This window comes from Mobula hypostoma, chromosome 11, assembly GCF_963921235.1.
Source record: "Mobula hypostoma chromosome 11, sMobHyp1.1, whole genome shotgun sequence".
NCBI lineage: Eukaryota > Metazoa > Chordata > Chondrichthyes > Myliobatiformes > Myliobatidae > Mobula > Mobula hypostoma.
The window spans coordinates 112,133,786-112,153,291 of record NC_086107.1 but is presented as its reverse complement, the minus strand read 5'-3'; the positions used below and the strand labels follow the sequence as shown (position 1 = coordinate 112,153,291).

General features: G+C 44.0%; 2 protein-coding genes across 2 annotated transcripts in view; one reads left to right on the top strand and one right to left on the bottom strand.

Annotated features, from left to right (window-relative positions):
• The window catches only part of tbc1d17 (TBC1 domain family, member 17), an 84,529-nt gene extending 66,736 nt beyond the window's left edge, over positions 1-17,793 (bottom strand). Inside the window, exon 1 of the mRNA XM_063062906.1 lies at positions 17,725-17,793. Coding sequence (XP_062918976.1) covers positions 17,725-17,751 — 27 coding nt within the window. The 5' untranslated portion in view covers positions 17,752-17,793. The remainder of the gene's footprint in view (positions 1-17,724) is intronic.
• A 1,208-nt stretch (positions 17,794-19,001) lies between these two features.
• The window catches only part of akt1s1 (AKT1 substrate 1 (proline-rich)), a 50,758-nt gene continuing 50,253 nt past the window's right edge, over positions 19,002-19,506 (top strand). Inside the window, exon 1 of the mRNA XM_063062903.1 lies at positions 19,002-19,102. The gene's annotated coding sequence lies outside the window, so the exon portion shown is untranslated. The remainder of the gene's footprint in view (positions 19,103-19,506) is intronic.

The window sequence follows — 19,506 nt, the reverse complement described above, 5'->3', positions numbered from 1 at the left end:
CATGTCTGTTCCTGGATGGATTTTCCAGCAATGCCCAAGCTTGCTCAATTAAAGTTTGTACCAGGTTTCCAAACACGGTGCACTAATGTACTGAAGACTAGACGGCATGGCTGGGGGCTAGGGTTGGCCGTCCAAGAGAACAGATGACAGGGTCATATGGGTCTCCCTATCATCCATCAGGGACATTTATCAGAAGCACCCTTAGCATTATCAAGGGTTCCACCCAGCCATCCAGCATCTGAGCGGGTGAGAAGGGCTCTGGGGAAACTCAGGCACAGCAAAGTTTTGGGACTGGATGGTGTGAACCCCAAGGTCCTGAAGGACTGTGCTGAGCAGTTGTATGGAGCTCAGCTCATTTTGAATCAGAGTCTCAGCCTGGAAAGGGTCCCGACTGTGTGGAAAACATCTCGAGTAGTCCCAGTACCCAAGAAGGGCCAACCGAAAGTCTTGAATGACTACCGTCCAGTGACCCTGACCTCACACATTACAAAGACCCTAGAGAGGCTGGTCCCGGCTCACCTTTGACCCCTGGTCAGAACAGCTCAATCCCCTGCAGTTTGTCTACCAGGAGCACATTGAAGTCGAAGATGCTGTCTTTAATCTGCTGAACAGAGCCTACTCCAATTTGGATAAGCAGGGCAGCACTGTGAGGATCATGGTTTTTAATTTCCTAAGTGCCTTCAATACCGTACAGTCCTCATTGCTGGGGGGGGAAGCTCCATTCAATGCAGACTGGCATTTCCATTGTTTAATGGATAATGGACTACCTGAGTGGTAGACCTCAGTTTGTGTGGCTTCACAGCTGTGCGTCAGACATGGCTATAAGCAGCACTGGGGCCCCACAGGGGACTGCATTGGCTCCCTTCCTGTTTACTATATACCTTGTAAACACAAAATAATCTGCAGATGCTGTAAAAGATCAAAGCAACACTTTCAGTACGCTGGATGAACTCAACAAGTCGGGCAGCATCAGTCAGAAACAATGAGTTGACGTTTCAAGCCGGAACCCTTTGTCAGGACTGAAGAGTGAAAGATGGGGAAGGATTTGAAGAATGCTTGTAGTGTCAGTTGATAGACCAGTAATTTGAAAGACAAAAGGGTGGGGGAGGGGAAGCATTGACGTCATAGCCCTGAAAACAATGGGTGGTAGAAGAAGGAGGCGGAACCATGAGGGAGCTGGGGGAGGGGGTAGAGTGAAATAGGGATAGAGGAAGAGAGGGGGAGGGAATTACTGGAAATTGGAGAACTCTATGTTCATACCAAGGGGCTGGAGACTACCTAGACGGTATATGAGGTGTCACTCCTCCAACCTAAGTTTAGCCTCATCATGGCAGTAGAGGAGGCCATGTATGGACATATCTGAATGGGAATGGGAAGCAGAGTTACTATATACCTTGGATTTTAGATACAACACTGAATCATGTCATTTGCAGAAATTTTTTGATGACTTAGCAATAGTTGGAGGTATAAAGGGAGGACGGGAGGATGATTACAGGGCCCTGGTGGAGGACTTTGTCAAATAGTGCAAGCTGAATCATCTGCAGCTTAACATCAGTAAGACAAAGGAGGTGGTGATGGACTTTAGGAAGACTAAGCCTGCACTGCTCCCTGTTACTATTGGTGCTGAGGAGATTGATGTGGTGAGGACCTACAAGTACCTGGGGATGCATCTGGATGACAGACTCAAGTGGAACACCAACACAGAGGCTGTGTACAAGAAGGGCCAGAGTCGCCTCTACTTCCTGAGGAAACTGGAGTCCTTTGGAGTATGCAGGCCTCTTCTTCACATGTTCAACCAGTTTCTTGTTGCCAGTACAATCTTCTATGTGGGTGGTGTGCTGGGGCAATGACATCAACATGGGTGATGCCAACAGGGTCAATAAACTGATTAGAAAGGCTGGACACACTGGAGATCGTGGTAGAACAAAGGACCCTACAGAAAACCCTGGCAATTCTGGACAATGTTTCTCACCCTCTGCATGCCACCGTGGCAGAACAGAGGAACACTTTTAGTAATAGACCAAGACAACTGCGCTGCTCCAAAAAGCGCTATATGAGGTCATTCTTACCCTCGGCCATTAGGCTCAATAATGAGTCAACCTACAGTCAGGGAAGTGATTACCCCGTCCTATTGGACTGTTTCAGCCAACTTATTTTTTATTCTTTCTACTTCTCTTCTAATATTTTTATATCTTTGCATTTGTAATGCTACTGAGACACTAATTTCCTTTGGGATCATTAAAGTATCTATCTATCCTGTTTGACTTTCTACCCTCAGTCAAGAAACTCCAATGCATAAAAACAAGAACACTCAGAATGGGAGACAGTTTCTTTCCTCATGCTTCTGAACTCCCTGCCGCATCACATTCAAGGTGTCACTGGTTAATTTGTTCTATAACTAACAATTGTAACGCTCAGTTATATTGGCTCGTATATGTCTAGGGGAAATCCCACCCAGCACCTGCCTCAATGCTTCCCACGGAGTCTGTTGCCACCCAAATCAATCCCAAACATCAATCATCAGCTAGCACACCCAGTACGTTTTACCAAGTACACTTTATAGATATTACTAATTCTATGACATTAATATAAATTCGATACAAAAAAGGAAGTAATGGGAAAAAAAGCGCCAAGACTTATCGAAGTCCAAGTTCTTCGCGCGCAACCGTTGGAGCTCAATCGATTCCTGATGACCACCCGGATCCTGTCGACTCACGGCTCGGGACCACCCGAAGTGATCGACCAGAGCCTTTCCGCACGTCCGCCGTGCTCCCCGTCTCTCCACCGTCCTCCCCGTCTCTCCACCGTCCTCCCCGTCTCTCCACCGTCCTCCCCGTCTCTCCACCGTCCTCCCCGTCTCTCCACCGTCCTCCCCGTCTCTCCTCCGACTCCCCGCCAAAAACCCTGTCCCCAGTCATATGATACAGCATGGTATCCGAAACAAAACGATACATAAACACCCATTGGCTAATAGCACCCTGCTGTCTGTATTAACCCAAGCAACTGTCCAGCTAGAGACTTTCTCAGCATTTAACATAACAAAGAAGCATTCCCCAGTATAACATAACAAAGAAGCCATTTTAAATTTAGCATAAAAAAACCCCGTACACAATATTTAATTTATGCACTTTAGTTTATTTATGCGTAATCTGTCTGTAGATTTCATCCTTGTCTTCATTAGTAAGTGTGTGTTATATGTGTTCTGTGCTTAGCTCCCTGCTCTACTCAGTTTACACCAATGACTGTGTGGCTTTGTACCACTCCAACACCATATACAAGTTTGCTAATGACACCACTGTTGTGGGCTGTATCAAAGGTGGTGATGAATCAGCACACAGGAGGGAGATTGAAAACTTGGCTGAGTGGTGTCATAACAACATCCTCTCACTCAAAGCAGCCAGTGAGTGAGTGGGCCAGTGAAGGAGTGGAGCTTTGAGGCTTTAACTCGAAAGATTCTGGCAGTTTTGGCAGTTGGTCTGTGCAATCAAGATTTGAATAGATCAGCAGGAAGCCGTTGATTAGACAATCAAGATTTGAATAGCTCAGACTCAACAGAAAGCAGCTGATTGGGCAATCGAGGTCAGGTGACCAAGCATTTTGAGAAGCTCAAACAGATAAATAGAGGGGTAGCTCAAGCGGAGCGGCCTGTGGAAAGCAGCCAGTGAGTGACTGGGCCAGTGAAGGAGTGGAGCTTTGAGGCTTTGACTCGAGAGGTTCTGGCAGTTTTGGCAGTTGGTCTGTGCAATCAAGTCAATCAAGATTTGAATAGATCAGACTCAGCAGAAAGCAGCTGATTGGGCAATGGAGGTCAGGTGACCAAGCATTTTGAAAAGCTCAAACAGATAAATAGAGGGGTAGCTCAAGCAAAGCGGCCAGAGCGTGAGTGGGCCAGTGAAGGAGTGGAGCTTTGAGGCTTTGACTCGAGAGGCTTCGACGAGAAGAGGCAGAGGACAAGCTTGCTCGCAGTTAGTCTTTACAATGCCTCTTGAGACGGTGATGTGCCTCTCATGTGAGATGTGGCAGTTGTGGGGGAACTCCCCTCTCCCGCAGAATCACATCTGCCAGAAGTGCATACGGCTGGGCGATCTGGAAGACCATGTAAAGAATCTGGAGCAGCAGCTGGATGACCTCCGACTCATTAGGAAGAACGAGGCAGTCATAGATGAGAGCTACAGGGAGGTAGTCACACCTAGGCTGCCGGAAGCAGGTCATTGGGTGACAGTCAGAGGGGGGAAGAGCAAAGGTGAGCAGACAGGTAGTGCAGAGCACCCCTGTAGCCATTCCCCTGAATAATAAGTTTACCGTCCTGGATACTGTTGTCGGGGACAACCGACCAGGTGTGAGCCACGGTGGCAGGGCCTCCGGCACTGAGTCTGACCCTGTGGTGCAGAAGGGTGGGACGGAGAAGAGGAGAGCTGTCGTCATTGGAGACTATAGTCAGGAAAGCAGACAGGAGATTTTGTGGACGTGAGAAGGACACCCACATGGTTTGTTGCCTCCCAGGTGCCAGGGTCCGGGATGTCTCTGACCGGGTGCACGACATCCTGGTACAAGAGGGAAAGCAACCAGAAGTCGTAATACACGTTGGTACCAACGACATAGGCAGGAAGAGGGATGAGGTACTGAAGTGTGAGTTTCGGGAACTAGGCAGAAGGCTGAAGAACAGGACCTCAGGGGTGGCGTTCTCAGGATTGCTGCCAGTGCTACGTGACAGTGATTGTAAGAATTGGAGGAGATGGCAATTGAATGCGTGGCTGAGCAGTTGGTGCAGGGAGCAGGATTTTAGATTTTTGGATCATTCTGGGGAAGGTGGGACCTGTACAGATTGGATAGGTTGCACCCGAACTCAAGGGGCAGCAATATCCTTGCAGGTAGGTTTGCTAGCATGGTTCGGGAGGGTTTAAACTAATTTTCAAGGGGGATGGGACCCAGAGCGATAGAGCAGTGAAAGAAGTGCATGGAGTAAAGCCAGATCTAACATATAGAGAGGCTTTGAGGAAAGAGAAACAGAATAAACAGTGTAAAGACAGTAAGGTAGAAGGGCTGAAGTGTGTGTACCTCAATGCAAGAAGCATCAGGAACAAAGGTGATGAATTGAGAGCTTGGATACATACATGGAATTATGATGTAGTGGCCATTACAGAGAATTGGCTGGCACCAGGGCAGGAATGGATTCTCAATATTCCTGGATTTCAGTGCTATAAAAGGGATAGAGAGGAGGGAAAAAGGGGAGGAGGGATGGCACTACTGGTCAGGGATACTATTACAGCTACAGAAAGGGTGGGTAATGTAGCAGGATCCTCTTTTGAGTCAGTATGGGTGGAAGTCAGGAACAGGAAGGGAGCAGTTACCCTATTGGGGGTATTCTATAGGCACCCTGGTAGCAGCAGAGATACAGAGGAGCAGATTGGGAGGCAGATTTTGGAAAGGTGCAAAAATAACAGGGTTATTATCATGGGTGACTTTAACTTCCCTAATATTGATTGGCACCTGATTAGTTCCAAGGGTTTAGATGGGGCAGAGTTTGTTAAGTGTGTCCAGGACGGATTCCTGTCACAGTATATAGAGAAGCCGATTAGGGGGAATGCCATACTAGATCTAGTACTAGGTAATGAACTGGGTTAGGTCACAGTTCTCTCAGTGAGTGAGCATCTGGGGGACTGCTCCCTGGCCTTTAGCATTATCATGGAAAAGGATTGAATCAGAGAGGACAGGAAAATTTTTAATTGGGGAAGGGCAAATTATGAGGCTATAAGGCTAGAACTTGCGGGTGTGAACTGGGATGATGTTTTTGCAGGGAAATGTACTATTGACATGTGGTTGATGTTTAGAGATCTCTTGCAGGATGTTAGGGATAAATTTGTCCCGGTGAGGAAGATAAAGAATGGTAGGGTGAAGGAACCATGGGTGACAAGTGAGGTGGAAAATCTAGTCAGGTGGAAGAAGGCAGCATTCATGAGGTTTAGGAAGCAAGGATCAGATGAGTCTATTGAGGAATATAGGGTAGCAAGAAAGGAGCTTAAGAAGGGGCTGAGAAGAGCAAGAAGGGGGCATGAGAAGGCCTTGGCGAGTAGGGTAAAGGAAAACCCCAAGGCATTCAATTATGTAAAGAAAAAAAGGATGACAGGAGTGAAGGTAGGACTGATTAGAGATAAAGATGGGAAGATATGCCTGGAGGCTGTGGAAGTGAGCGAGGTCCTCAATGAATACTTCTCTCGGTATTCACCAATGAGAGGGAATTTGATAGTGAGGACAATTTGAGTGAGGTTGATGTTCTGGAGCATGTTGATATTAAGGGAGAGGTGGTGTTGGAGTTGTTAAAATACAGTAGGACGGATAAGTCCCCGGGGCCTGATGGAATATTCCCCAGGCTGCTCCACAAGAGGGAAGAGATTGCTGAGCCTCCGGCTAGGATCTTTATGTCCTCGTTGTCCACGGGAATGGTACCGAAGGATTAGAGGGAGGCGAATGTTGTCCCCTTGTTCAAAAAAGGTAGTGGGGATAGTCCGGGTAATTATAGACCAGTGAGCCTTGCGTCTGTGGTGGGAAAGCTGTTGGAATAGATTCTTAGAGATGGGATCTATGGGCATTTAGAGAATCATGGCCTGATCAGGGACAGTCAGCATGGCTTTGTGAAGGGCAGATCGTGTCTAACAAGCCTGATGGAGTTCTTTGAGGAGGTGACCATGCATATAGATGAGGGTAGAGCAGTGGATGTGATCTATGTGGATTTTAGTAAGGCATTTGACAAGGTTCCACATGGTAGGCTTATTCAGAAAGTCACAAGGCATGGGATCCAGTGAAGTTTGGCCAGGTGGATTCAGAATTGGCTTGCCTGCAGAAGGCAGAGGGTTGCGGTGGAGGGAGTACATTCAGATTGGAGGATTGTGACTAGTGGTGTCCCACAAGGATCTATTCTGGGACCTCTACTTTTCGTGATTTTTATTAACGACCTGGATGTGGGGGTAGAAGGGTGGGTTGGCAAGTTTGCAGACAACACAAAGGTTGGTGGTGTTGTAGGTAGTGTAGAGGATTGTGAAAGATTGCAGAGAGACATTGATAGGATGCAGAAGTGGGCTGAGAAGTGGCAGATGGAGTTCAACCCGGAGAAGTGTGAGGTGGTACACTTTGGAAGAACAAACTCCAAGGCAGAGTACAAAGTAGATGGCAGGATACTTGGTAGTGTGGAGGAGCAGAGGGATCTGGGGGTACATGTCCACAGATCCCTGAAAGTTGTCTCACAGGTGGATAGGGTAGTTAAGAAAGCTTATGGGGTGTTAGCTTTCATAAGTCGAGGGACAGAGTTTAAGAGTTGCGACGTAATGATGCAGCTCTATAAAACTCTGGTTAGGCCACACTTGGAGTACTGTGTCCAGTTCTGGTCGCCTCACTATAGGAAGGATGTAGAAGCATTGGAAAGGGTACAGAGGAGATTTACCAGGATGTTGCCTGGTTTAGAGAGTATGCATTATGATCAGAGATTAAGGGAGCTAGGGCTTTACTCTTTGGAGAGAAGAAGGATGACAGCAGACATGATAGAGGTGTACAAGATAATAAGAGGAATAGATAGAGTGGATAGCCAGTGCCTCTTCCCCAGGGCACCACTGCTCAATACAAGAGGAAATAGCTTTAAGGTAAGGGGTGGGAAATTCAAGGGGGATATTAGAGGAAGGTTTTTTACTCAGAGAGTGGTTGGTGTGTGGAATGCACTGCCTGAGTCAGTGGTGGAGGCAGATACACTAGTGAAGTTTAAGAGACAGGTATATGGAGGAATTTAAGGTGGGGGGTCATATGGGAGGCAGGGTTTGAGGGTCGGCACAACATTGTGGGCCGAAGGGCCTGTACTGTGCTGTACTATTCTATTCTATTTAATGTCAATAAGACCAAGGACCTGATTGTAGACTTCAGGAAAGGTCTGTGAGCCAGTAATCATTGGAGGGTCAGAGGTAGAGAGGTCAGTAACTTTAAATTCCTGGGTGTCACCATCTCAGAGGACCTGTCCTGGACCCATCAGATAAATATAATTGTGAAGAAAGCACAACAACACCTCTACTTCATCAGAAGTCTGTGGAGAATCAGCATATCATCAAAGACCTTGGCAAACTTCCATAGATGTGTGGTGGAAAGTGTGCTTACTGGCTGCATCATGGCCTGGTACGGGAACACCAATACCTTTGAGTGGAATATCCTATAAAAGGTAGTGGATTCAGCCCAGTACATCACGGGTAAAACCCTCCCAAACATTGAGCACATCTACATGAAACGTTGCCATAGAAAAGCAGCATCAAAGATTCTCACCACCCAGGCCATGCTCTTTTCTCGCTGCTGCATCAGGTTGAAGGTACAAGAGCCTCAGGATTCGCACCACCAGGTTCAAGAACAGTTACTACCCCTCAACCATCAGGCTCTTAAACAAAAGGGGATACCCACACTCATTTAAGGATCCTTTTATCTTGTTATTTCATGCTCATTACTTACTGCTATTTATTTATTTCTGCATTTGCACAGTTTGCTTACAGTTTCTCATGTCTACAGTTACTGTTCTATAGATTGTTAAGTATGCCCACAGAAAACGAATCTCAGGGTTGTATGTGGTGACAGGCATGTACTCAGATAATAAATTGTACTTTGAACTACTGTGCTTACATCCTAGTCTGCAGAAACATTGTCTCCTTTGATGGTATGTAGTTAAATGACAATAAACTTTACTGAAGGATTTGCTAATCCTCTTTAATCTGAACAAACTACGTGCTGCTGCTGTGGTGTGGCTGTTATTACTTCAATATGGTCGTAAAATAAAGCTTTTGGCAAATTGGCGTTCATAAATCAAAATATTGAATACAGGAGATGGGATATTATGTTGAAATTGTATAAGACATTGGTGAGGGTAATTTGGAGAACTGTGTGCAGTTTTGTCATCTACCGACAGAAAAGATGTAAATAAAATTGAAAGAGCACAGAGAAAATTTACAAGGGTGTTGCCAGGTCTGGAGGACCTGAGCTATAAGGAAAGATTGAATAGGTTATGACTTTATTCCTTGGAACGTAGAAGATTGAGAGGAGATTTGATAGAGGGATACAAAATTGTGAGGGGTACAGATCGGGTAAAGGCAAGCAGGGTTTTTCCACTGAGGTTGGGTGGGACTACAACCAGAGGTCACGGGTTAAGGTAGAAAGGTGAAAAGTTTAAGGGGAACATGAGAATGAGAATCAGGCATATTATCACCGGGATGTGTCATGAACTTTATTAGCATGAAGGAAAACTTAACTCGTTGTGTCGTGTGAGCGTGGAACAAGCGTAAAGATCTTTACTCCTCAAGTACATGTAAGTAATAACGCCAATTCAATTCAACGGCCAGCGCAAGTGATGCATACAAGTTCGATTTCAACATATAAGACAAATTTGGATAGGTACATGGATGAAAGGGGTATGGAGGACTACATTCTCAGCGTAGTTTGTTGGGAGTAGACAGTTTAAATGATTCAGTACGGACTAGATGGGCTGAAGGGCCTGTTTCTATGCTGTACTTTTCAATGACTCTATGGGTAGCAGGATTTTAGAATGATCAAAAGTTCGAGAGTTCATAATCATATCTTGCCAAATATAAAAACAGGTAGCAGTCTTGCCTCCGAATCAAGCTCAATCCAAAAAAAAACACAAAAATTTCGAGGCAAATATTCCCGCCGCTCTCCGTAAAGAGTCTGTACGTTCTTCACGTAACCATGTAGGTTTTCCCCAGGTGCTCTGGTTTCCTCCCGCATTCCAAAGACTAATGATTAGTGAGTTGTGGGTATGTTAGGAAGTGACTGAAGTTTGTGGGCTGCCCAGTACAATCCTCACAGGCTGAATTCGATGCAGATGGGATTAGCAACCTTAAATTCCTGTGCGTTACTATTTCAGAAGACTTATCCTAGCTAGACTCCCCATGCAAATGCAATTGTGAGGGAAGCATGGCAGTGCCTCTACTTCTTTAGGAGTCTGCGGAGATTTGGCATGACATCTAAAACTTTGACAAACTTCGATAGTTGTGCAGTGTAGAGTATTTTGAGTGGCTACATCATGGCCTAGCATGGTAACACAAATGCCTTTGAATGAAAAATCCTACAAAAGGTAGTGGATTTGGTCCAGTACATCATGGGTAAAGCCCTCAACCATTGAGCACATCTACGTGAAACACTGTCATAGGGAAGCAGCATCCATCATCAGAGATCCCTCACCATCCAGACCATGCTGTCTTTTCATTGCTGCCATCAGGTACAAGGTACAATAGCCTCAGGACTCACCCCACTGGGTTCAAGAAGTTACCACCCCTCAACCATCAGGCTCTTGAATAAAAGGGGATAACTACACTCACTTACCCCATCATTGAAATGTTCCCACAATCAATTATCTCACTTTAAGGACTCTTTATCTCATTATCTCTTGTTCTCATTATTTATTGCTATTTATTCATTTGTTGTCTTCTGCATTCTGGTTCATCTTTCATTGATCCTGTTATAGTTATTATTCTATAGATTTGCTGAGTATGCCCACAGGAAAAAGAATCTCAGGGATGTATATTGTGACATTTACGTACTTTAAAAATAACATTTTCTTTGAACATTGAAGCCCCTTACACTCTTCTAAGCTTCAACAGATACAAATCTAGCCAAACTTTTTCCTCAAAGACGGTATTGCAGACATCAGTCTAGTAAGCTTTTTCTGAACTATTTCTAACACGTTTCCATCCTTCTTTATACAAGAAGGCCCATACCATACACAGTTACCCAGATATGAACTTCTCAGTACCCAAATGCCCCCTACATATTTTGAAGTTCAAAATAAATGTTATTATCAAAGTATATTAATGTCACCATATACAACCCTGAGATTCATTTTCTTGTGAACATACTCAATAAATCTACAGAATAATAAAAATAATAGTATCAATGAAAGACCACCCAACTAAGGCGTTCAACCAGAGTGTAGAAGACAACGAACGTTGCAAATACAAAAAGAAAAAATAATAATAATAAATAAGCAAAAAATATAGAGAACATGAGATGAAGTGTCTTTGAAAGTGAATCCAGTGGATGTGCAAACATATCAGTGATGGGGTGAGTGAAGTTGATTGAACTTAACCCCTTTGGTTCAAGAATCTGATGGTTGAGGGGTAATCATTGTTCCTGAAGCTCTTGTTCTGACTGTGTGGTAGCCTCTTGTGAATCATGTAGAGAGATTAGTGTATCTATATACATCTCAGAGTGCACAATCTCTCACTATTTAGATAATATGTTCCTTTTTTTATTTTTCCTGCCAAAATGGATAATGTCACATTTTCCCACATTATACTTCATTTGTCAGATCTTTGCCCACTCATGTAACCCAAAACTTAGGAGTCACAGAGTACTAAAGAATCAGAATCATTTTATTGCCAGTTGATAAAAAATACCAGAATTGATTATGGTTCGATGCCAAACATAACACATAACAGACAACACAATAGCAACTAACAATTTACAAGACCATAGTGCAAACAGCCAGGAGCAATCAATAATTAGCAGAATGATTACATGTGCAAATGTCAATAAACAAGCTTAAATAAATGTGAACATATGGACAGACTCAATAATTATCAACAGAACAAGGAGATCATGAAAGACCATTTAACGGATGTTGAGCAGGGACATTTAGGGTTTTACACCTGAGTGAGTTTTGTTGAGAAGCTGGATAGTGACAGGAAAGAAGCTTCAGAGAAGACGTGTAATCCTGGTGATGATAGACTTGTAGCGTCTCCCTGATGGCAATTTGGTGAATAGGTGACTGCTAGGGTGGGTGAAGTCAGCAAGTAGTTTTTCAACTCTTTTCTTCGCTCTCGCAGTGAAAAGGTCTTTTAATGTCCGTAGGTGACAGTTAATTATCTTCTCCACTGAGTGGGCTATAACCTGGACTTGGAGAGGAAGGAGGCGGGAAACCAAATGGCGATAGAAATGGTCACAACACTTTCAATGATGGTTGAGTAAAAATTCATCAAGATATGCCCTGCTGGAAGAACAGTCTCTGCTGGGCTTTCCTAGTGATGTGTGTAATGTGCTTGTCTCACTTCAATGTATTGGTAATAGCAGTCCACTAGAATTTGAATAACCCATTCACAGACACAGCCTGCCCGTTAATTTCCAAAGAGGCCCAGGTAGGGGTTTATCAGAAGAAGTCAATCCTCCTTTCCACTGTCTTGATAGCATTAAACTCCAAACTGTTACGAGCACACCATGCTGCAAGATGGTCTTCCTCTCTTTGATAGCAGGTCGCTCACCATTATTAAAGAGATTAACTGCAGTTGTGTTATCTGTGAGCTTTAGGATTTTAATAGATTTGTTTTTGAGGTACAGTCATTTGTATAAAGTGAGAACAGGAGGGGTAAAGAACACAGCCCTGGTTAGAGCCTGTGCTTATAGACATTGGACTGGAAAGTAGGAGCCCAGCCTTACATACTGCTTCCTTTCTGTCAGAAAGTACATAATCCACTGACAGACACTGCAGGGTACAGCTAGCTGGCTTAACTGGCTTTGGAGCAAATCCAGGACAATAGTGTTGAAAGCAGAACTAAACTCTACAAATAAGATCCTCAGAAAGCTGATGGGGGAGTCAGAATATTGAAGAATGTAGTGAAGGCACAAATGAACTGCATCCTCAACTGAACAACTCGCTCTATAAACAAACTGTCATGGGTAAAGAAAAGAAGCAGTGATGGACTTAAGGTAGGCCAATACCAGACATACAAAAGTTTTCAATACTACTGAAGTCAGAGCAACTGGCCTCTTAATCATTAAATCCAGTGATCTTATCTTTCTTGGGAACTGGAATGATTGTGGCAACCTTAAAACAGTCCAGAACCCCACATAATTGCAGGGAAGTGTCAAATATCTCAGCGAAGACAGGTGCTAGCTGGTCCACACAGTGCCTTAGAGTATGAGGTGAGACACCATCAGGGCCTGCAGCTTTATCCAATGATCTGTTTTCCAAAATAGCTTGCGAACATCTTCTTTCTTCACGTGAAGTATAAGGTGAGATCGGGGGGTGGGGGGAAGAAAGGGAGAAGTGAATGCGTCTGGGGTGAAGGGGGGAATGGTGGGATTAGAATGGTTATTAACAGAGAGGGGGCAAGGGGCTCAGCATATCAGGATCAGAGGAAGTGAGGAGATAGATGTTGATTCTACAGTACAGAAACAGGCCCTTCAGCCCATCTAGTCCATGACAAACGGTTATTCTGCCTAGTTCCATCGACTCACATCTTGATCATAGCTCTCAATACCCCCCCTCATAGATGTACTTACCCAAATTTCTCTTAAAGGTTGAAATCAAGTCTGCAATTACCACCTCTACTGGCAGCTTGCTCCACACTTGCACCACTCTCTGAGTGAAGAAATTTCCCCTCATGTTCCCCTTAAGCATTTCACCCTTCACTCTTAACTCATGACCTCTAGTTGTAGTCCCACCCAATCTCAGTAGAGAAAGCCTTCTTTCATTTACCCTATCTACATCCCTCAATTTTGCATACCTCTATCAAACCTCCCCTCGTTCTCCTATGGCTCCAGGGAATAAAGTCCGAGCCCATTCAACCTTTCCCTATAACTCAAGAACTCAAGTCCCAGCAACATCCTTGCACTACTATTGATACCTTTCCTGTAGAAGTGCACATAATACTCCATATTAGGCCTCACCAAAGTCCTATACCACTTCAACAAAACACCCCAGGCCTTGTACTCAATATTTTGATTTAGGATGGCCTATGTGCCAAGAGCTTTCTTTACGACCCCATCTACCTGTGAAGCCTCTTTCAAGGAATTATGGGTCTTTATTCCTCGGGGACTCTGTTCTACTGCACTCCTCAGTGCCCTATCGTTCACTGTGTAAGTCCTACCCTGGCTTGTCCCCCCAAAGTGCAATACCTCGCACCTTGTCTGCATTCAGTTCCATCCACCATTTTTCAGTCCGTTTTTCCAGCTGGTCCAAAGCCCTCTGCAAATTTTGATAGCCTGGTTCTCTTTATGACTTACTTTTCTATCTTTCTATTATCAATTGGCAACAACACTCCTAGAATATGCATCCAAGTTGTTCGTATAAATTGTAAAAAGTTGAGCTGTCAGGACTGGTCTCCATGGCAATCATTCATTACCCCTCACCAACCAAGAAAAGCTCTGCTGAGGCCTACTCTTTATTTCTTGTAAACCAGCCAGTCTTCTATCCATGTCAAAATGTTACCACCTACACCACAATTACTGTGCCAGTTGCACACTCTTCCAGGTCACTGGGGCCCCAGTCCCTTTTTGGTAAATGCAGTATTCTGAAGAAAGATGGGGGAGGTCTGGCTAATGGTTAATAGTCAATTAGTGTTGCAAATAACTTCACCAAGCCCGGATGAGAAAGGTGGATGGTTGGGCATGGGGCTAGAACCCCATCCAGTAAAAATCCAGAGCTACAGAAATGCCAGCAGAAGCTGCAAAGATCTCATCCCTAGGAGAGGAAGGTGGGCTACACCTGGGGACAACTTGGAAGACTGGCACAGGACAGAGAACTCAGGTGAGCTGCTGCAGCAGCCTATGCCCCAGTAGGGGTGATGGGCTTAACAATCAACATCACAAATAGACTGACAGTCACATCCTACTGCTGGTGGTAGAATTTTGAACAATTTACAAATTACTTATGTTTCCTATATTGTACTGTAATGTTATTGCTGTAAAGTGTTTAGCAACTCCAGAAGTAACTTAAAGAGCACTTTGAAAGAGGTTACTTAAAAGCTAATTGACATGTACAGGCACGTTCATTAACAACCTCTACAATTGCACATACAGTACATGATTAATTCATCAAACCAATTGCCAATTCTATCTACAATTATAATTACGGACAATCTTGCTGACATAGACTTTCCTACTAATATTCTTATTGATCATCAATCAGCACTTAACTCTGCCATGAAAGATCCCAAGCCCGGCTGCGAAAGGAGGAGGCTTGGCCCATCCTGTAAAGACACAGAGCTACAGAAATGCCAACAGAAGCTCTGAAGACCTCATCCATGAGAGAGGAAGCAGCTTCAGGATAGGGGTTGATACTGGTAGCTCAGGCTGAGGCGTTTGATGTTGCAGTGTTTCCTGAGCCTGGCAGCTAGCTTGCAGACATTTCATCACCAATCAAGGAGACACCCTCAAAGGTGCAGTTGTTGGGTGTTTCTCTCTGGGTGCATTTATATAGTCCTCTGTAAACAAACAGAGAGAGACGCCATCTACGAACCTCTTTGAGCCAAAGAAACGTGAGAGGTACGTTAAGGGTCAACTGAAGGGGTAGCCAATCAGGACCGAGGCAAGTGAATGGGGAGAGGGCTAGATAAGGTGGATGTGGAGAGGATGTTTTCTATGGTGGGGGTATCCAGAACTAGAGGCACAGCCTCAAAATTGAGGGGCAACTGTTTAGAACAGAGGTAAGGAGGAATTTTAGCCAGAGATTAGTAAATCTGTGGAACGCTCTGCCGCAGACTGTGGTGGAGGCCAGGTCCGTGCACATATTTAAGGCGGAAGTTGATCGTGTCTTGATCAGTCAAGGGATCAAAGGATATGGTGAGAAGGCAGGTGTATGGGGTTGAGTGGGATCCAGGATCAGCCATGATGGAATGGCCTAATTCTGCTCCTATGTCTTATGGTTTTATATAACTGCGAGCATTTCCAGAGAGAAACACCAACAGCTGCGCACTGAGGACATCACCTCAACTGGTGACGAAACGTCTGCAAGCTAATTGCCAAGCTCAGCGAACACCACAATGTCAGAAGAAAGATCTTCACCTAGAAGACTAGAAGGGCCTATTCCTGTGCTGTACTGTTCTACAATCTATGGTCACTTCATTAGGTGTACCTGTACACCTGCTCAAAAATGCAAATATCTCATCAGCTAATCATGTGGCAGTAACTCAAAGCACGCTGACATGGTCAAGAGGTTCAGTTGCTGTTCAGACACTGTTCAGACCAAACATCAGAATGCGGTAGAAATATGATCTAAGTGACTTTGATCATGGAATCATCGTTGATGCAGACGGGGTGGTTTGAGTATCTCAGAAACTGCTGATCTCCTGGGATTTTCATTGCACAACTGTCTCTAGGGTATACAGAGAATGGTGCGAGGAAAACATCCAGTGAGCTTGTAATTCTCTGCCTACAATTAAACCCAAGAAATACTCGTAGATTAACAGCATTTTTGAAGAGGGAGATGGAGCAAATGTTTCAGATCAATGACCAGTTATCACAGAACATAAAATATTACAGCACAGTACAAGTCCTTCAGCTCAAGATGTTGAGCCAACCTCTTAACCTACACCAAGATCGATCTAACCTTTCCCTCCGAAAAAGATCTCCATTTTAATTTCATCCATGTACCTATCTAAGGGTCACTTAAATGTCTTTAAGGTATATGCCTCTGCCACCACACCCGGCAATGTGTTCCACGCACATACCACTCTTTGTGTAAGATACCTACTTCTGACATCCCCCTATACTTTCCTCCAATCACCCTAACATTATACCCTCACATATTAGCCATTGCCACTGTGGAAAGAAAAGGCACTGGCTGTCTACTCTATCTATCTGCCTTACTATGTTAAGAACCCCTTATCCTTCTTTGTTCCAAAGGTCACTCAGCCTTTCCACATAAGATATGCCCTCTAATCCAGGCAGGATCCTGGTAAATCTCCTCTGCACCCTCTGAAGTTTCCACATTCTTCTTCTAATGAAACAATCAGAGCTGAATGCAACACTCCAAGTGTGGCCTAACCACAGTTTTATAGAGCTGCAACACTACCTTGCAGCTCTTGAACTCAGTTCCCCAACTAATGAAGGCCAACACACCATATGCCTTCTTACCCACGCTATCAACTTGCATAGCAGCTTTGAGGAATCTATGGACCTGGACCACAAGATCTCTATGTTTCTCCACACTTCTAAGAATCTTACCATTAACCTTGTACTCTGCCTTCAAGTTCAATCTTCTAAATTTTACCACTTCACACTTTTCCATATTGAGCTCCACCTGCCACTTCTCAGCCCAGCTCTGCACAAAATGCTGGAGGAACTCATGGAAAAGACTCTTTTCTATAGATACTGCCTGGCCTGCTGAGTTCCTCTAGCATTTTGTGTGTGTTGCTTGGATTTCCAGCATCTACAGGTTTTCTCTTGTTTGTGATTGGACTGCATCCTATCAATGTCTGGGTGCAACTACCAACCGCCATGTCGTCTGCAATTACAGGATCATATCCGGTAATGCAAGGATGAAACGCTATTGACTCAGAAAGTTAACTGTCTGTCTGACTCTCGCCCCTCCCACAGATGTTGTTCGGTTTACTGTGTGATGTGAATATCCTCTTTTTATTCCAGATTTTAAGTTTCAAAAGTTTTGCTCTGCATTTTGAACTCTCAGCAAATGCTTTGCCTTGATTTACCATTGTATCTCAGATTACCATGATTTAGCTATTGCGTTTCCAGATGGTATTTCCGTCATTATAATCTGTGCTGTAGTTTTCGCTGTAGAAGAGTATATAAATAGTTAACACCTTAAAATACTCTATGCGTGATCCTATCCTTCTGGGTCCCGTGCTACAGTACCAACCGATGATGTTATTTTCTTAAACCGTCTGTAACTATTTTACGGCATCACGGCTTACAAAGTCTCTGAGTTACAGTATATAAACAGCGAACTATTACCTTGTGACCGTCAGCAGACGAACCCATTCTTTACCTCTGCTTCTCCAAAACAAACCCCTTACATCATTTCCGGTTAGTGTCGATTTTTTATTGGTTCCTACACAACTCACCCACGACTGGGGGGAGTGGTCAGAGTACCTCAACATCACACTTTCACCTGCTCGTTTTTTAAAGTTACTACTTGCTCCACCTTGCTGCTGAAGTGTCCGACTTCTGAACTGTATATATGCACATAAAATACTGCAAGATTTACTGAACGTTTCTAACTATCAGTAAATCTTGCACTATCAGTGGAAAGAAAAAAAATAACGTTTCAACTCCAAGACACATTAAAACTCTTTCTCAATACTGTTTCAAGTGTTTTTTTTGTCTTATTTTGATTGTCAGATTTCCAGTCTTTTAATTGTTATTTCAGATTTACATTTTTGGTTTAATTTCAGATCACCAACTTCTACAATTTTTCCCGATCTAGGTTCCAGGTTTAGAGTTACAGTATACTGAGTGTTATGGGAGTCATAGTCATACTTTATTGATCCCGGGGGAAATTAGTTTTCGTTACAGTCGCACCATAAATAAGAGTTTCACTGATGTTATAGTCTTAACGACTTGGGAGATACTTGCGCCCAGTAGATGGTTGCGACTTGTTTTTTGTTCACTTCAAGTAAGGGCACGATGTGCACTTCACATAGAGGCTCTTACGTTTATAATCGTGAGTTTTCACCTGACATCTTCAATATTGCCTTAATTTTGCAGCATTAATTCCCACCCGGCGGTCACCATTTTTGTGAGGGGAATGAAGTTGGGGAGGGGAAACCATCTTAAAAATAATAAATGCCTCGTTTTACACGATGACAGTTAGTTATTTCATTCTGTTTAAATAATAGCTCTCACTTCCCGAAGTCGGGAAAAAAGCCGCGCAGTTTCTTCGTTGGAAGTTCTGTAGGAATCGGGCCAGCCGCCATTTTAATGAGGGGAAAGTCAACCCTTTCTCCTTTAGATTGCGCCTTGGTTGTTTCATAAAAAAATCACTCCAGTTTTACCTCATATTTGAGATGGGGGTACAGCGATATCTTTGTAGAAACAAACCGGCAGTGAATAAATTATCGGTCATTAAACACGTCTCCATTTTCCTTCATGGGCGTCATATTTGTGAGGGGCAAAAGCCAGCGTCTGCTTTTTAAGTTTTTTTTTATGACGATACACTATTGTCTTCACGCGTTTCGTTCGACCGTTTAGAATAGTAGTTAACTCTCGAAAAGAATAAACTCGCTTTAAAACAGTGTTAGTGTTTGACGTGGTGCGTGTTTGCGTGATGATATAAGAGGAGGAGGCTGTGCCTCGGAAGCTCTGGCCGTGGGAAGGCTTGAGGGAGAAGCAGGTAAGGAGCCTGCCTGTGAAAGGGAGCTCTGGTTTTGGACTTAACCTGTCGAAATCCTCCTCGCTTTCGTTCCTATTTTAATACCCTTCAATATGTTAGGCTATTATCCCTGCCTGGAGCCTTTCTCAGCTACCCGTGGAGCTATTCACATTGCTCTTCTCCGCGCTCTCTGGACTAGTTGTTTATAAGTGTCTAACACTGTTTGTTCAGCTCTGTTATTGTGAATTACCTGCCCCGCTGTTTTATGGAATGCTGTTAATATACGAGAGACGACTCTTGGCAGTATTTATTGTAAACTGCATTTTTCGTCGTATGTGATCAAATTCTACTTTTTTAGAAAAAGTGAGAAAAGGCAAATTTCAAATTGTAAACAGGGGTAGGAGAGACCTAACTGCCTCTTGGGG